Raw genomic sequence first — 17425 nt, 5'->3', positions numbered from 1 at the left:
GTTTATAACTTAGGAGGAAAGTGAAAGAGCCAACATTGAATGTGTGAAGTTAGAACCTGTTGAAAATGATTTAGGACTGAATGAACAGGAATTATCTCATCCTGTTCTGATAAATCAACAAACGGAAGAACAAATACAAAGGTATTTAAAGCAAAAAACCAATGAGAACTTGTCCACGAGGGCGGATCTAAAACTAGGACTGTTACCGAGCTCGAGGCTTTGGAGGCTTGATTAATTAACGAGCGAGCTTTTTTAAGGTCGAGCCGAGCCAATAGGCATCGAGCCATTACGACTCGCGAGTTTAGTGCTTTCTTTTTAGTCCTTCTTTCCACCAATAGCGTTCCGTTGTATTTTTACAAGAAATAAAGCGTGGGGAAATTTGCTTTCTCTCGTCTCTAACCGTTTTCTTGACACTTTACTGAGCGGGTTTTACTGAACCACTGCATTCCTAAACATGGGATAGCATTTAGAGTCGTTCTCAAGTCTTATGTTGGTAGTAGCCATAATTGTTAAACTTATATACAGGGTGTTTCTGAAAAGTCCATCACAAATTAAGGGGCGTGTTTATGGGACCAAACTGAGCGGAAAGTACCAAAGAACATGGGGTGTACAACATTTTGTTACGGAGATATGGCCTTCCAAACATTCGCCCCTAAAACAAGGAAATATCCAAAAATGAGGAGTAACACTTAAGACCGACTAACCAGCTTGTTTAAAATTACTAGACAATTTCAATAGCCTTTAATCGAACAATTGATTTCTACCTTTACTAATCAGAAGCGTATAAATGAGTAGAAGTATGCCTACGGTGGTAATGTAAAATTAATCCCAAGTGACATGATGTTTCAAGATCTTCCCAGCACCAAGTTAAATGGTTCTGATTGAAGGGACTTTTATTAGCACAGCGTAAACAACGTTATTTTCAGGAATTAGTCCAAATGTCCACGGGCGGCATTACAAAAACGAGGCAGTCTTTCGAATGATACTTGGACATGTTGGAAGATCCCTGGCTTGTTCCTGTTATCTCAAACCGTAAAAAGCTACGCAAATCTTCATCATCACGGACAACACTCTTGTACGTTAGGTATGACCTTGAGAAAACCTAAAAGGACATCTCGAATGTATTTGAAAAACCCATCGCCAATTAAGGGGCGTGTTGTTTGTTTCCAACAGAGTAAACTCGCCCAGAGAACAATTACAATGCAGAGCCACGTTTCGGCGTTAATGGCCCACAAAGGTGGTCCCAAAAACAAGAACAAACTTTAATTTTTTTCGTTCAGTAAGTGTTTCATGTGTCATAGATAAAACGCCATGATTAATGCACGAAGAAAATGAATTTATTGACAAGTTTTAACATTTAATTGCAACTAGTTACAAAAATTGTTCAAAGTGTTCACCACCCGCGTTAAGGCACACATTAGCACGTCTTACAAATGATTCCCTTACACGTTGAAAAATGCCTGGAGTTTCGCGAATTGTTTGACAGCCGTGAATTATTCGTCGACGTAGCTCTTCAACATCGGGCACTTCAGTCTGATAAACTAAGTCTTTCAGGTGGCCCCAAAGAAAGAAATCACAAGGGTTCAGATCGGGTGATCGAGCAGGCCACTCCACAGGTCCACCTCGACCTAACCACCGCAAAGGGAAGGTCGCGTTAAGATAATTTCGGACCGCGATGCTGAAATGTGGTGGTGCACCATCGTGCATGAACCACATTCTGTTTACCAAACCTAAGGGTACGTCTTCGAGTAGTTCCGGTAAATCGTCCCGTAAGAACTGCAAGTAAGCCACACCGTTTAACCTGGGCTCTAGGAAATATGGCCCAATTAAATTGTCATCCACAATACCACACCACACGTTTAAACTGAATTGTACTTGGTGACTTCTAACGCAAGTTGCGTGGGGGTTTAGCTGGGACCATTGATGTTTATTATGTAAGTTAATAATACCATCCCGTGAAAAGTTAGCTTCGTCAGTAACCAACAAATCCCGTGGGAAATCGATATCGTTTACTTTAGCCAGAAACCACTGACAAAACGCCGTGCGTCGTGGGTAGTCCGCTGGATTCAAACCTTGAACTTTTTGAACATGGAAAGGATGAAACCGGTGGCTTCTGAGGATTTTCCACACGAGCGTGTGGTTTACGCCTAATCGGCGACCAACTTGGCGGGTACTTGATTCAGGCTCGTCCTCGAAAATGGTGAGAACTTCGTCTTCTACGGCCTCTGGGATGGCTCTCGCTCTAGGTTGAGGTCCAGCCGGTTGGATTCGTCCATCTTGCCTCTTTTATTCCTTTCTTAAAAAACATAGTGCTCTGTTTTTTAAGAATAGGCGAAGTTCTCACTATTTTCGAGGACGATCCAAAAACAAGCAGCCGCCAATTGGTTTGCTGATTAAGAAAAAACCACACGCAACTTGCGTTAGAATTCACAAAGTACAATTCAGCTTAAACGTGTGGTGTAGTATTGTGGGTGACAATTCAATTCGGCCATATTTCCTAGAGCCCAGGTTAAACGGTGTGGCTTACTTGTAGTTCTTACGGGACGATTTACCAGAACTACTCGAAGACGTACCCTTAGGTTTAATAAACAGAATGTGGTTCATGCACGATGGTGCACCACCACATTTCAGCATCGCGGTCCGAAAACTTGTCAATAACATTTTCTTTGTGCATTAATCATGGCGTTTTATCTATGACACATGAAACACTTACTGAACGAAACAAATTAAAGTTTGTTCTTTTGTTTGGGACCACCTTTGTGGGCCATTAACGCCGAAACGTGGCTCTGCATTGTAATTGTTCTCTGGGCGAGTTTACTCTGTTGGAAACAAACAACACGCCCCTTAATTGGAGATGGGTTTTTCAAATACATTCGAGATGTCCTTTTAGGTTTTCTCAAGGTCATACCTAACGTACAAGAGTGTTGTCCGTGATGATGAAGATTTGCGTAGCTTTTTACGGTTTGAGATAACAGGAACAAGCCAGGGATCTTCCAACATGTCCAAGTATCATTCGAAAGACTGCCTCGTTTTTGTAATGCCGCCCGTGGACATTTGGACTAATTCCTGAAAATAACGTTGTTTACGCTGTGCTAATAAAAGTCCCTTCAATCAGAACCATTTTACTTGGTGCTGGGAAGATCTTGAAACATCATGTCACTTGGGATTAATTTTACATTACCACCGTAGGCATACTTCTACTCATTTATACGCTTCTGATTAGTAAAGGTAGAAATCAATTGTTCGATTAAAGGCTATTGAAATTGTCTAGTAATTTTAAACAAGCTGGTTAGTCGGTCTTAAGTGTTACTCCTCATTTTTGGATATTTCCTTGTTTTAGGGGCGAATGTTTGGAAGGCCATATCTCCGTAACAAAATGTTGTACACCCCATGTTCTTTGGTACTTTCCGCTCAGTTTGGTCCCATAAACACGCCCCTTAATTTGTGATGGACTTTTCAGAAACACCCTGTATGTTAACCGAGCTAGAGCCGAGCCAAGACCCAGCTCGGCTCGTGAACAGTCCTATCTAAAACTAGCCTTTGCTAAGCTTGGCGGGCCAGTCATCTCCACCTCTCGACTGTGGGAGCATCTTGTGTCATTTGTTTAAACTAAACCATAGCCAAGTCTCGGCTATGGTTAAGTTCAAGCTCAAGTATAATTTTTTATTTGACTGACTAATTCGCGTCCATAAAACTTGATTCGTTAAGCCTTGCCACGATAATCGTGAATAAAATCAGAAGTTTATAATACTTCTCTTCGAGAGAAGTATACCATAAAGCGGGGTAAGTGTAACTAGTGCTGTGCGAGTACTCGATCGAGTATCGAGCCGAGTACTCGACTTGATACTCGATAAGAGATTTTCTGAGACTCGAAAAAGTTTCGAGTATCAAACCAAGGCTCGAACCTGCTTTTGGAAGGCCTTTAACTCTGAAAATGGGATGCAGTAGCTAAAAAAATCTACTAGAAAGTCACACTTATTGGTTAACAGACGCAAGTTTAGTGTCTATTGGGCAGTTTAGATCATAATAGCAGTGTAACGTAGTAGGGTAGTTGCTCCTAGCTGGTTCAATAGTGGAAGTAAAAGTAATAAAATACAGTTAATAATAGCGTTGACTATTATAATTATATTTTTATTTTATTAATTTATAATTTTTTTTTAAGTTCAGCTTAGTAATTTTCGTTTGGGACTTTGCGCGAAGTATAACAATGGCTAGTGACTAAAGTGTGGAATGAGATTAAGAAGAAGATATTGATGAGCAATTAGTTTGTTAAATTTAAAGGGAAGAAGACTAATACTGTCTGGGAATTGTTTTAAAGTGTTAGAGTCACCAAAAATCGCTATTTTTAAAACTAAAAGGTTTTATTCCCATCTGAAAGATCAAATCTTTCTGATTCAGAATATCTATTTATATAATGCATTATAATTTTCCAAATATTATTAAAACCCCGGCTTTCGGAACCTACTCGCAGAATTTTTTCAAACTATTTTGACAGTTGAATACTCCATATACCCCTGGTGACGTCACGATTCGAGCGCGCGTGAGCACACGACACGCGCGACTCCGCAAGTCCTATTTTTTTATTGATAGGTGGTGCTATCAAAGTGATCGAATTTGACGCGCGCGCGATGTTTAAAAACTAGGCTTAGCTCTCGTAATGAAATCTGTCTCGCGCTGGTCAACCTCTTATGACGTCACCAGGGGTATATTTATAAATCCGTTTAAATGAGGTACGTGAAATATCAATTTTCTTTTTCATATTACAAAATAAATAAATTTCTATAAGACTTTTTACCTTAGATCTACTGTTATTATAACCCAATTGATGTTTTAAAACGAAAATTAGCCACTTTTCAAAAAACGTGGCACTAACACTTTAAGTAGTTGTCGATGATCAAAATTACACTAAATGTCTATTATTAGAGCGATAAATTAACAGAAAGTGCTGAAATACTGAAAAACCAATTCCCAATTACTCGATAAATACTCGAAACAAATTTTCCAACTAATCAATACTATTCGAGTACTCGAGACTCGGCTAGATACTCGTTAAGGGAAAATTTCAATACTCGAGGCTCGACTCGAAACCAAAAATTCGAGGCTCGCATAGCCCTAAGTGTAACGTCATTCTTCCCAACATCAGAACATTTGGAGCAATTTTACTAAACTGAATCACATACGTGATAAATAGTTCCATCATTATTGCTCTATTAGCGCTTAACTGTTTGCCAGATGGATTTTTGTCCCACGTCTAGGCGAGGTTTGTGGGTTTTTTGCTGGGGATTTAGTGTCAAAGAGTTATAGAATTCACCTTACGGTGCGATGCCCATCTTAAGTTTGATGAGCAGGAGAGCAAACAAATAGGGTGAGCCTGGGAAGAATGACGTTACATAACTAAAGTATAAAGAGGATACTGAGTCTCATCCTTTTTCTATTATCCCCTTGATAAAATGTATTAATCTTTTATTACTGTTGCTATATCAGTTTTGACGATTGTTTATTTGCGTAGTTCGCTAAGTATACCAGCTGAGATACCCAGCAACATTTACCAAAGTCTGCTTAAAGTGGAAGCCACGGACCTCGAGCAATTTGGTTTAGGTATGGCGTCACATTATCGTGATTCTGACACGCAATCTGATGTAGTTCCAGTTTAATGAAACTATTAGGGTTATTTTTTCGTTTTGATCATTAAGGTTCGTTGGTAAAAGCTGAAGGTGCTTGCGATATCCAAGGCACGCTGACTGAAGAAGATATTAAGGAAGAATCACCCGAATGTGACGCGGAGGTTGGCGAAGAAAACACATCCCAAACTAAAACTACCTCGAAAAAGGCTAAAAATGCGGGTCTCGGAACGCGAATTATGAAACTATGTATTCCTAAACTAAAATACAGTGACTGTGTTCCTTATTTACCTAACCTTGAGGGCGAAAGACAGTTGGAAATGTCTCCTGTCCCAACGACAAATTCGCCTCTCGAGAACAATCTTAAAATTAACAATTCTTATCCTAAATCACGAATTTCTTCGACAAAGAGAGGTTATGAGAGTAAAGCAACTCGATCCAAGAAATTGTGTCTTGAAAAACGTTGGGAATTGTCGTCGCTTGACGCAAATATGGAAAGCAATTCTCTTGAAGAAGCTCCAGAGAAGAATCTTGATGATAACCAATCCAAAATGACCTTGACCGATTCAAAGAAAACTGATAATAGACAAAATCAAACTGTGAAACTGTACTTGCCAAGCGATTTACCAAGAGTGCCGATTGAAGTTGAAGATAATACTTCAGTGTCCAGCTCTGATACATCCGAAAGTAGCTCGTCAAATAATTCCGAAAGTAATACAACTTCTGCCAGTTCGGAAATTGGTAAGTCATTTTACGCTTTGAAATTGTGAAAAATTTCATCTAAAAAATAGTAGTGCCGAAGGAACCGCGGCACCGAATAATTGTCCTTCGCGTGTTAGGTTCTATACGAGGCGTTTCAAATATATCGTGTAGCTCACCTAGGCCCAAGATGCGTACTTTGCGTGTGAAGCCTTACCGCTTTTGGTCTTACTGATAATGAAATATGAAACGATTTAATATTGAAAATGTAAAGGATACAATTTGTAATATATTGAAAATTACTTAATGTATGGGAAACGAGGGTTTGAAAGAGAAAATGGTGTTAAGGTAAACATCCTTGAGTTTTGGGTAGAGCCTTTCGGCAAAATAATGTTATTGTCGTTGCAAACTATCCAAGACGTTTTCTTCTGACTTAATCGTTGCAATAAGTAAATCACGATTTTGTCACATACACCGCTTACGCTGAGTGACTGACTACCTTCCTCGTAGAAGTGGCCATCATATTATTAAATTATGATGATATCCGGCTCTTTCAAAATTTTGCAGTTTACATCATATTCAGTTCATAAGGGTAACGCCAGGGCCAAATGTATCCCACACAGTCGTGAGTTAATTTGGAGTTACGTGTTAACGAATTGCAGTTACTCGCATTTTAACTCCGTCACCTAGAAACAAAAAAGAAGAGAGGACAGATTGACGCCTTTCAATAACGGCAGTCATATTATTTTCCCTTCCAAAAGCATATTTATATTGCAATAGAGTAGTGGCACTCCATGTTAATTTCTCATAGAGCGTAACGTAGCCAAAGGCAGGGAGGTGCCATTACCCTATAGACTAAAATCTTACATATTTTCTTAATAATTAACAACCATTAGTTTCCACTTTCTGACGGGTAAAATCTTCGGAGACAGTCGTCTCTTTTCGGAGCGGTATTAATTTTGTTGTCCGAACTTGTTTTCTTTAACTTTGAGTCATTTTAGTACTCGGCATGACCGGCTTTATCAAGTACTATTGAACAGTACAATGTGTTTGGTTCAAGTTGTGAGAAGTTTCAGTTTGTTTGCTTTCTGAAGGAAAATCCGAGAAGCATCGTTCAACTGTGCAAATATTCTCCTGAATATAAAAGTGATCTTGAACGTCACATAACAAATGGTACCGCAGAAAAACGCTTCAAACGTGATCATTGTGACTATACTAGCTCTGAGAATGGTTCTTTGATCAGACATGAACATGATTTAACTGCTCTGAGTAGTTACTACTGTTTTGCGTAATAAAATCCGAATATATTTTTTTCTTCTTCCAAAAATCTCGAATGCACGGACTCCCTGCCGGAAAATCAGTATGATAAGCTTTTGAACCTAATTCCGCTAGATGAAAACTAATCTTGGATAAAAAGCCGCTAATCGATGCTCACTTTCAGTCGTTGTGGTTGTAACATGTGTTGGACAAAACGTTCACACTTTTTATGTTATTTTTAAGATTCTACATAATTTGAACTGTAGCACTAAACGGCCTTTCATCCTTTTGAATAATGAAACAAACCCTTAAAATACCCCGTTTTCCCAAGGGTCTTCACTCTTCTCTTATCATAGCTGGTGCTTATTTCGAGCAAAAATACTTTGACAATAGAGAGGGGGTGCCAGAACGAAATTAATAAATTGGTAACTTGTCTTTACGCAGCGTCACCTAGCATTTGATTCTCTCAAAATCAGCTGAAAGTTAAAAGTACAACCTTTCAGATTTCGAGCCAAGGTTTCTTCTCGGCAGTTAAGTTAATCTCCATCCCCTTTTTGTTGATATGCTCGTTTATTCATCAGGAAACGCCTTTGAACAACACTGTTTCAACACGCCTTTTTTTTCTGTAATACCGCGTTTTCGTACGCATTACCTTTTATCATGAAGTTCAATTGAATAATATTGTATTTTTGGTAATAAATTGTAAATGATGTTTGTGATTTCTATGTTTGCTATGGGAAAATTGAAGAAGAAACGTATAACCTTGAGGCTTCGGCCGATTAATCGGCCGAAGCCCATTTTTTAGAGACCGATGCATCGAATCGGCCGATTCCGAAAAATTATGAATCGTTGCATCCCTATTAAAAACCCTTCAAATGTGATCAGTCTGATTATGCCACCACGCACAAGAGTAGTTTAATAATACATCAATGCGTTCAAAGTGGTGAAAAACCCTTCAAATGTGATCAGTGCGACTAGGGTAGTAATCGTATGAGTAATTTGATCATACACAAACGCATTCACAATCGTAATGACAGTGCTGAAAAACCCTTGTGATCAGTGTGACTTGGATCCACTCAGAAGAGTAGTTTGATTGCACATAAACACATTCAAAGCGAGGATAAGTCCTCCATAGGTACTAATCGGGTGGTTTAACAAAGTTTCTTTAGATAATGTAATCTGCAAAGCACATTAATGTTTAATTACAATTGTCTCTGCAAAGATTTAACGGTTCGGGCTGGTTCGAAAGTAAAATTCACACGAGCTAAACATTTAAAGGCATAAAGCAGACTGTACGTTGTCTCTAAATAGTGACTCTGACGGTTCTATAAGTTTAAATAATCGAATCAGGGGGAAAACTTCCATTCCCCGTCCCTGATCGAACCCGGTGACATCACTGCAAATATATTCAACAGTCAGATTTGTGCACCTCTTAGATTCACGTGGGATATCATTCAAACAAATAATATCAGAAGTGGTATGAGACTAGAAGTGAAGGGCTCTAGCATTGGTAATAGATCCTGGCACTAGTGAACAAATTTGAGGATTTTATGCCGCTTCCCACGCGCTAAAACTAGAGAGAGAAAAATTGGTCGAGTTCCAAAAACATTTCCCACCCCCTTCCCCTCAACCTAAAGCCGCAGAACACGGACCCGGCTCCTTGAATCTAGTTCGGCCGTCTACCACCGCGAGCGTCTCACGTTTTGGAGGGAAAATTCTGAAACCGCCACTAGAGGGCCAACCGTTTGTGTTTTATCAAGTCTTTTCACTAATGCCGAGTGAAGAATTTGGTTAGCTCAATACTTCTAGTATCATACCACTTCTGATAATATGAATGTGTTTTATAAGTATATTTATATTACCTTTAAATTTTTTTTAAAGTTTCCACAATCTGAAAGCATAAATTGGGTTAGGTAAGATCAAGTCTTTCGAGACCGCTGTTTCGACTGACACATGGATTATTTCTGTTTCTAAACTCGTTTTCATTGATAATACATTCAAAGTGTGATTAGTGTGACTATGCTAGTACCCGTAACAGTACTTTAATCGCACATCAAGACATTCATTGGCGGTGAAAAACCCTTCAAATGCCATCAGTGTGACTTTCCAGCACATTGAAGAATAATTTGATGAAACATCGACGCATTCATAGTGGCGAAAGACCATTCAAATGTGATCAGTGTGATTATGTCAGACCGCAAAAGAATATTTTGTTCAGACATCAACGCAAGAATCACAATATATATATAATATTGAATATAACCCTTTACCCTTTATTTAACTATAATTAACAATATTTGATATAACAAATGGTATATCAGTAATGATATCTTCGCTATTGGAGAAGAACGTCTAATTGAATTACTGTGAGGTCGTAGACCTCGGTAGCTCAGTTGATTAGAGCGTGGGACGGTAACCCAGAGGTCGGTGGTTCAAATTCACCCCGAGGTAGTTGTCATCTTTTCACATCGTCCGCAACCGGGAATTAGATTGGTAGAGTTAACACTGTTAACTAAAAATTCAAATTGAATTATATTTTTACCACAATAATTGATTAATATGTTTTTTCTTTGAATCTTAATTTGCTTCTTCTATAACTTAATCGTTGTCATCACTTCTTGTGCTAGTTGGTTTCAGCAGAAACAGGAGATTGCAAAATTATCGCTAAGCTTAACTTTACCGTTGAATTCATGCTTGTGTTTTTTCACTACTTTGTAGGTGTTAATATACTAACGGAGGTTTAATGGCAGAATATGGTCAGGTGTATTTTATTGTACGTTTATTATGGGAAAGTTCGCATTCTGTATGAGACTGTAATACGCAAAGTTCCAACGTGGAATGATGTTTGAGAAAGTTGTTCGTTTGTTCTTTATGACATACACAGTCACAATTAGTTAATTTCCGAATTCGAACAAGCTGCAGGGTTGATATCAGTAACACCTGGAATTCAAAGATCTTCAACTCTCAATTTTCTGGGCCCTTCTGATTGAAATAAGGTGGAAGAGATGTGAAACACTCCCCTGACGTCACATTTAATGTATTTGATGTTATGGCTTCTTTCCTTTGTTTAACTTCGTCATCACTTCTAGTTCTAGTTGGTTTCAGCAGAAACAGGAGAGACTGCAAAATTGTCGCTAAGCTTAACTTTACCTACGGAGGTTTAATGGCAGAATATTGCTGTTCATATTGTCACGTGTATTTTATTATACGTTTATTATGGGAAAGTTCGCATTCAGTTTTACGCAAATTTCTAACGTGGGATGAAGTTTGAAATTTGAATCATATTTACATATATATTTGAGAAAGTTGTTTGTTTGTTCTTTATTACATACACAGTCACAATTAGTTAATTTCCAAATTCGACCAAGCTGCAGGGTTGATATCAGTGTAACAACAGGAACTCAAAATCTTCCACGTTCCCAACGCGTACGTTAGGTTTACGAACTTGTTTTCTTTGTCTTTGTGCCTCTTTAAGCCTAAGCATAACCTGTTTTATCAATTGCCTTTGAACAGTACAATGTTTTTGAATCGTTGTTATGATATCATTTGAGGTTTTAATTTATTTCTTTTCTGTAGGAAAATCCAAGAAAAAATGTTCAACTCGATACAAATATTCACCTGAATATGAAAGGGATCTTGAACTTGACATTCGAAAGGATACCAAAGAAAAACGCTTCAAATGTGATCAGTGTCACTATGCCAGTACGTGGAAGAATGATTTGTTCAGACATCAACGCATTCACAGCGGTGAAAAACCCTTCAAATGTGATCAGTGTGATTATGCAAGTGCGAGGAAGAATTATTTGATCACTCATCACCGCATTCACAGTGGTGAAAAACCCTTCAAATGTGATCGGTGTGATTATGCAAGTGCGAGGAAGAATCATTTGATCACTCATCAACGCACTCACAGTGGTGAAAAACCCTTCAAATGTAATGAGTGTGACAATGCGTACTCACAGAAGAATAATTTGATCTCTCATAAACGCACTCACAGTGGTGAAAAACGCTTCAAATGTGATCAGTGTGACTATGCAAGTGCGTGGAAGAATGGTTTGTTCAGACATCAACGCATTCACAGTGTTGAAAAACCCTTCAAATGTGATCAGTGTGACTATGCGTGCGTGCAGAAGAAAAATTTGGTCAATCATCAACGCATTCACAGTGGTGAAAAACCTTTCAAATGTAATCAGTGTGATTATGGCAGTGCACGGAAGAGCCATTTAATCCGACATCAACTCATTCACAGTGATGAAAAACCCTTCAAATGTGATCAGTGTGACTATGCAAGTGCGAGGAAGGATGATTTGTTCAAACATCAACGTACTCACAGTGGTGAAAAACCCTTCAAATGTGATCAGTGTGACTATGCAAGTGCGAGGAAGGATGATTTGTTCACACATCAACGCATTCACAGTGGTGAAAAACCCTTCAAATGTGATCAGTGTGACTATGCAAGTACGCAGAAGAATAAATTGATCACTCATCAACGCACTCACAGTGGTGAAAAACCCTTCAAATGTGATCAGTGTGACTATGCAAGTGCGACGAAGCATGGTTTGTTCAGACATCAACGCACTCACAGTGGTGAAAGACCCTTCAAATGTGATCAGTGTGACTATGCAAGTGCGAGGAAGAATTGTTTAGTCACACATCAACGCATTCACAGTGGTGAAAAACCCTTCATATGTGATCAGTGTGACTATGCAAGTACGCAGAAGAAGGTTTTTATCACTCATCAACGCACTCACAGTGGTGAAAAACCCTTCAAATGTGATCAGTGTGACTATGCAAGTGCGTGGAAGAATGGTTTGTTCAGACATCAACGTATTCACAGTGGTGAAAAACCCTTCAAATGTGATCAGTGTGATTATGCGTGCACGCAGAAGAATAAATTGATCACTCATCAATGCATTCGCAGTGGTTTCAAATGTAATCAGTGTGATTACTCTTTCACACGGAATGATGATTTTTTCAGACATCAACGGATCCACAGTGACGCTATGCGGCCGAGAATATTTTGGTCAATCCTTGATTGAGAGCAGTCTGGGAAATAAGGATAATTTTTAAACTAGTCCTTGGGACCAGTGTGGTAGTATATTTTTTAATAACATTAATTAATCTTACTCAAAAAAAAACCCAAAAAGAGAAATAAATCAATTTTGTATTTTCTTATTTATCATATCTAATAAAATAAATAACCTAATACCATTTCAATTATTAACCGAAGAAAATTGCACATTCCGATCAATCTAATTGATTTTGGTCGCTAAGCAGTGTTTTAAACAACCCTGGGCCCCTGACCTGACCCGGAGATTTTCTGACCTATTTGTGTATCCCTCCCACTGGACCCTGGTATAGCTATGGAGATAACAAGGAGCAAAGATATAGATGATATGATGTTGATATACACTGGGTCATTACTCTATTGGCATCATAAAAAAGTGTTTTCAACTCTCTGCCAACAGAACAGTGAAACATCCCATAACTTTATATGTGTATATAAGGATCTTTTTGTATTCAAACGGAGCCTCAAAGTTCTCCCAACATGAACAGTTTCTATGGTTTAATTATAAAAGCAAGTTTTTACATTAGTGTCCAAAATAATCCTAACGTGGTCTAAAGTTAAACTATGGTGTCCAAAAATAGCTTATGGTATAAGTTGTTTTAGGTTTTCTAGCGTTATTTAAATATATTGGAAACTTCTCCTAATAATTTCCATATTAGACCAAGAGCCAGTGGCCTGGATCTTACCTCATAAAGTACAAAAGGTCTGACCATTGAAATGAGTTCAGTTTTGATGCTCATTAATAGATTTGGCCGTCTTACGCGTCACAGCTGGGGCATTCAAGGGGGGCGGGGTCATGTTTGACCCTAATGAGGTATGATTTCTTACCTCATGAGGTACATGAATAAAAAAGGTGGCAAATGATAGAACTGGAAATGGCGATTCCCAATATATGAAATCTGACGTCATCAAATGGGGGTCATCAATAAATCAGACGGGGGTTAAAATGGTCGAATGAAGTATGAACTTTTACCTCATGAGGTACATGTATGAATCCGGTGTTGTTTGATAGATCTGGTCGTGCTAAATAAAAGAATATAAAATCTGACTGGAAAATACGCGGCTTAGGTTTAATCTGACGGCCTGATTCTTGCGTCAGACTATGACAACTTCGTGCCTCATAAAGCTAAATTCCCACTCGACCGAAAAAAAAACCGGCGCAAATCACGCAGCATTAGGTAGAAATTTTACCTTACGCCGTCGTCCGGCTGTAGACTGTTCACACTACGACTGAATTTTGAGTTTGGCGGTAGATATTTTTGGGTCACGTGACAGATTAGAGGGGTTTCCATAACATTTATTTCGCACTCTGAATTGGTAGCTCTGTCCCATTGTCGCTTAGATCAAACAAGAATGTATATTTTCTAACCTCCTCAATAAAGACTTCCTGTGACCCCCTTATTTTTAAAAAAATTATGGGACATTTTAAAATTTTATTGGACAGTGTCCAGTGTCCTGTGCTTATTTCCGGCCCTGGAGCTGCGTGCTCCTCCCTTACCTATACCATCGTCTGCTACCATGACTCTACACAATTTAAACCGAAATTGGCCCCAACCTAAAGGGGTTTTGGATTTTCGCATTAAATTTTATTATTCTGTAACTTGTAGCCTTTCTATCTTCTCTCTCAATTTTTTGACAACACTGGGCGAATGATTTTCGTGAAGGATTTGTTGTTTGTTTTTGATAAAATAGCTCAAGTTTGAAAAGTTATGTCTTTAGAGTCAGACATTTCCGAAATGAGTTTAATAAGTCTTCAAAGGGTGGCGCTTAAAGAGGTACTTGAGAAATTATTGCACCATCCGTGTTTTGCACAGAAATTTGAAATTTCAAAAAACTGGACTTTGTTTATAGGAAATGGAGGAGAATGATTGCAACTGTGATCGCTTAAGCAAAGATGATCAAATAAAGCAACTAAAAGCCAAGGTGAGTTTCAAAGCCTATAGTGTTTGGGCCAGTACAGACCAGCATGAGCCTTCCAATCTAGTATCCCTTTAAAGCGAGTTTCAGCTGGGAAAACTTTACTTTAGCTCGCACATTCAAAATGCAGTTTTTCCAATAGATATCATTTCTAGGAAGTTAGTCATATGATAATTAATTAAATTTAAGTCGCGGAAACAATTTTAATCAAAACATAGTTTACAGTCGTGGAGGATTCATACCATTTGCACAAGGAGACCTGGGAACTTAGAGTGTAAAATAGCAGACGATTTTACACTCTAAGTCGCTTGGTCTCCTGGTGTTAATGGTAGGAATCCTCTACGCCTGTAAACTAAGTAAATTTTCATGACCATAAAAACCCGATCCGTTCCTTCTTCCTAGCCACCGAATACCATGAGATATCTAAAAATATAACCAAACCTAACCAACATAACCAAACCTAACCAAACCTAACCTAACCTATAATATGAAGGACAAAATATAGAAAACCATGGAAAATATATATCTTGATTAATTTCCGCACCTTAATTTTAACAAATTATCCTATAATTAACATTGAAAATTTATTTAAAATGCGCGAGCTTATCAAAGGCTCCACCCATGAGGACGGTCTCTGATTGGTTCCTGCCTTTGGCTACATAAAATTGGTGTGCAGAAGGTCAATCAGTGTGTTTCGGGCGCCACAGGAGCTGACATTTGCTTTAAAGTATAAATCGCAATAGAAAAACCTTAAGTAAAACAATGTTTATTTGTGGGTGATTAGAAACACCAGAGGGTGTGATAGCTTTGCAAGAACTATAAGCAAGGCTGCAGTTTGTGTGTGTAGGCATAGAGCTCTCAAAAGGCTCTTGTGGTGCCCTTTAATAACGCTATAAATGGTCGAGGGAAACATATCGCGCCCTCTGGTGGCGCCCTTGACGAAACATTTTTACCCCTTCTGATCCCCCCTTAGTTCACGTCATCGGTTTCTCTGTTTTCTTTCTGGACACTTTAAAAGACATTCTGCGTAGAAGGAAGTCCTATTTTGTAATGCAGCCTATTTTTTCAGTGTAATGGTTTAATATCGAACGTGAAAAAAGAGAGAATGAGAACTTTGTTTACGATTAATGAGAAACTGGATGAAATTGAAAGGCTCAATGGGGTCATCAATGAGTTGGAAAGTAAAATCAAAGATCTGATGGTTTGTAACATTCTTCATTTTCATAGTCGATGTGAAAGAGAATCAGGTTAAAAGTATTAGTTCAATTATTGTTATTTGTTTATAACTTAGGAGGAAAGTGAAAGAGCCAACATTGAATGTGTGAAGTTAGAACCTGTTGAAAATGATTTAGGACTGAATGAACATGAATTATCTCATGCTGTTCTGATAAATCAACAAACAGAAGAACAAATACAAAGGTATTTAAAGCAAAAAACCAATGAGAACTTGTCCATGAGGGCGGATCTACAACTAGGACTGTTCACGAGCTCGAGTCGAGGCTTTGGCAGCTTGATTAATTAACGAGCGAGCTTTTTTAAGGTCGAGCCGAGCCAATAGGCATCGAGCCACTACGACTCGTGAGCTTAGTCACTGAAATAGTGCTTTCTTTTTAGTCCTTCTTTCCACCAATAGCGTTCCGTTGTATTTTTACAAGAAATAAAGCGTGGGAAAAATTGCTTTCTCTCGCCTCTAACCGTCAGCATATAACGATTTCTTCACACTTTACTGAGCGGGTTTTACTGAACCACTACATTCCTAAACATGGGATAGCATTTAGAGTCGTTCTCAAGTCTTATGTTGGTAGTAGCAATTTTTGTTGAACTTATATGTTTAAACTGAGCCAGCTCGGCTCGGCTCGTGAACATTCCTATCTAAAACTAGCCTTTGCTAAGCTTAGCAGGCCAGTCATCGCCACCTCTCGACTATGGGAGCATCTTGTGTCATTTGTTTAAACTAAGCCAGAGCCAAGTCTCGGCTATGGTTAAGTTTAAGCTCAAGTACAATTTTTTATTTGACTGACTAATTCGCGTCCATAAAACTTTGATTCGTTAAGCCTTGCCACGATAATCGTGAATAAAATCAGAAGTATGTAATTCTTCGAGAGAAGTGTACCACAAAGCGGCTGGGTGGTAACATGATTCTTTCCAACATCATTTTACATTTGGAGCCAGGTTACTATTAAACCGAATCATGCGCATACGCTATAAATAGTTCCCTCATCATTACTCTATTGGCGCTTAACTGTTTGACAAGGCGCATGCGCTTGTGGATTGTTGTCCCACTTCAAGACAATCAAGGTTTTGTGGGTTGATTGCTGAGGATTTAGTACCAAACATTTATAGAATTCACCCCACGTTGTGCTGTCCATCTGAATTTTGTTGAGCAGGAAAGCAATTGTTCAAAAAGGGTGAGCCTGGGAAGAATCATGTTACCTATAACTAAAGTATTAAGAGGTTTCAGAGTGTCATCCACTCATCCTTTTTCTATTATCCCCTTCTGATAAAATGTATTAATCTTATGTTGCTGTTGCTATATCAGTTTTAACGATTTTTTATTTGCGTAGTTCGCTAAGTATACCAGCTGAGATACCCAGCAACATTTACCAAAGTCTGCTTAAAGTGGAAGCCACGGACCTCGAGCAATTTGGTTTAGGTATGGCGTCACATTATCGTGATTCTGACACGCAATCTGATGTAGTTCCAGTTTAATGAAACTATTAGGGTTATTTTTTCGTTTTGATCATTAAGGTTCGTTGGTAAAAGCTGAAGGTGCTTGCGATATCCAAGGCACGCTGACTGAAGAAGATATTAAGGAAGAATCACCCGAATGTGACGCGGAGGAGATTGGCAAAGCGAACACATC

At 38.6% G+C, this 17425-nt stretch overlaps 2 protein-coding genes and 2 long non-coding RNA genes across 10 annotated transcripts in view; 3 read left to right on the top strand and 1 right to left on the bottom strand.

The window, feature by feature from the left end:
• LOC149587344 (uncharacterized) overlaps nt 1-12783 on the top strand; it is a 280925-nt gene extending 268142 nt beyond the window's left edge. For all 6 annotated transcript variants that reach the window (XM_089863345.1, XM_089863343.1, XM_089863341.1 and 3 more), the window contains 4 exons: nt 14-141; nt 5510-5598; nt 5694-6362; nt 11154-12783. In XM_089863345.1, the coding sequence (XP_089719471.1) occupies nt 14-141; nt 5510-5598; nt 5694-6362; nt 11154-12616 (2349 nt within the window). In that variant the 3' untranslated portion in view covers nt 12617-12783. The remainder of the gene's footprint in view (nt 1-13; nt 142-5509; nt 5599-5693; nt 6363-11153) is intronic.
• On the bottom strand, nt 9825-10185 carry LOC149587345 (uncharacterized). The gene is made up of 2 exons (XR_016380395.1): nt 10120-10185; nt 9825-10036 (listed from the first exon to the last, which is right to left on the bottom strand). It is a non-coding gene; the product is annotated as an uncharacterized LOC149587345 (long non-coding RNA).
• An 837-nt stretch (nt 12784-13620) lies between the features above and the next one.
• LOC149587339 (uncharacterized) overlaps nt 13621-17425 on the top strand; it is a 51792-nt gene continuing 47987 nt past the window's right edge. The window contains exon 1 of one of the 2 annotated variants that reach the window (XM_089863346.1): nt 13621-14420. In XM_089863346.1, the coding sequence (XP_089719472.1) occupies nt 14355-14420 (66 nt within the window). In that variant the 5' untranslated portion in view covers nt 13621-14354. The remainder of the gene's footprint in view (nt 14421-17425) is intronic. The other variant, XM_089863347.1, reaches the window with a different exon arrangement.
• On the top strand, nt 14495-17350 carry LOC149587343 (uncharacterized). Its single transcript, XR_016380237.1, has 3 exons — nt 14495-14568; nt 17127-17215; nt 17311-17350. It is a non-coding gene; the product is annotated as an uncharacterized LOC149587343 (long non-coding RNA).

This window comes from Phalangium opilio, unplaced genomic scaffold (genome assembly GCF_054372755.1).
Source record: "Phalangium opilio isolate 3A_F unplaced genomic scaffold, DU_Popi_V2 ptg001170l_1, whole genome shotgun sequence".
Lineage (NCBI taxonomy): Eukaryota > Metazoa > Arthropoda > Arachnida > Opiliones > Phalangiidae > Phalangium > Phalangium opilio.
This window is presented reverse-complemented; position numbering and strand designations above follow the sequence as displayed.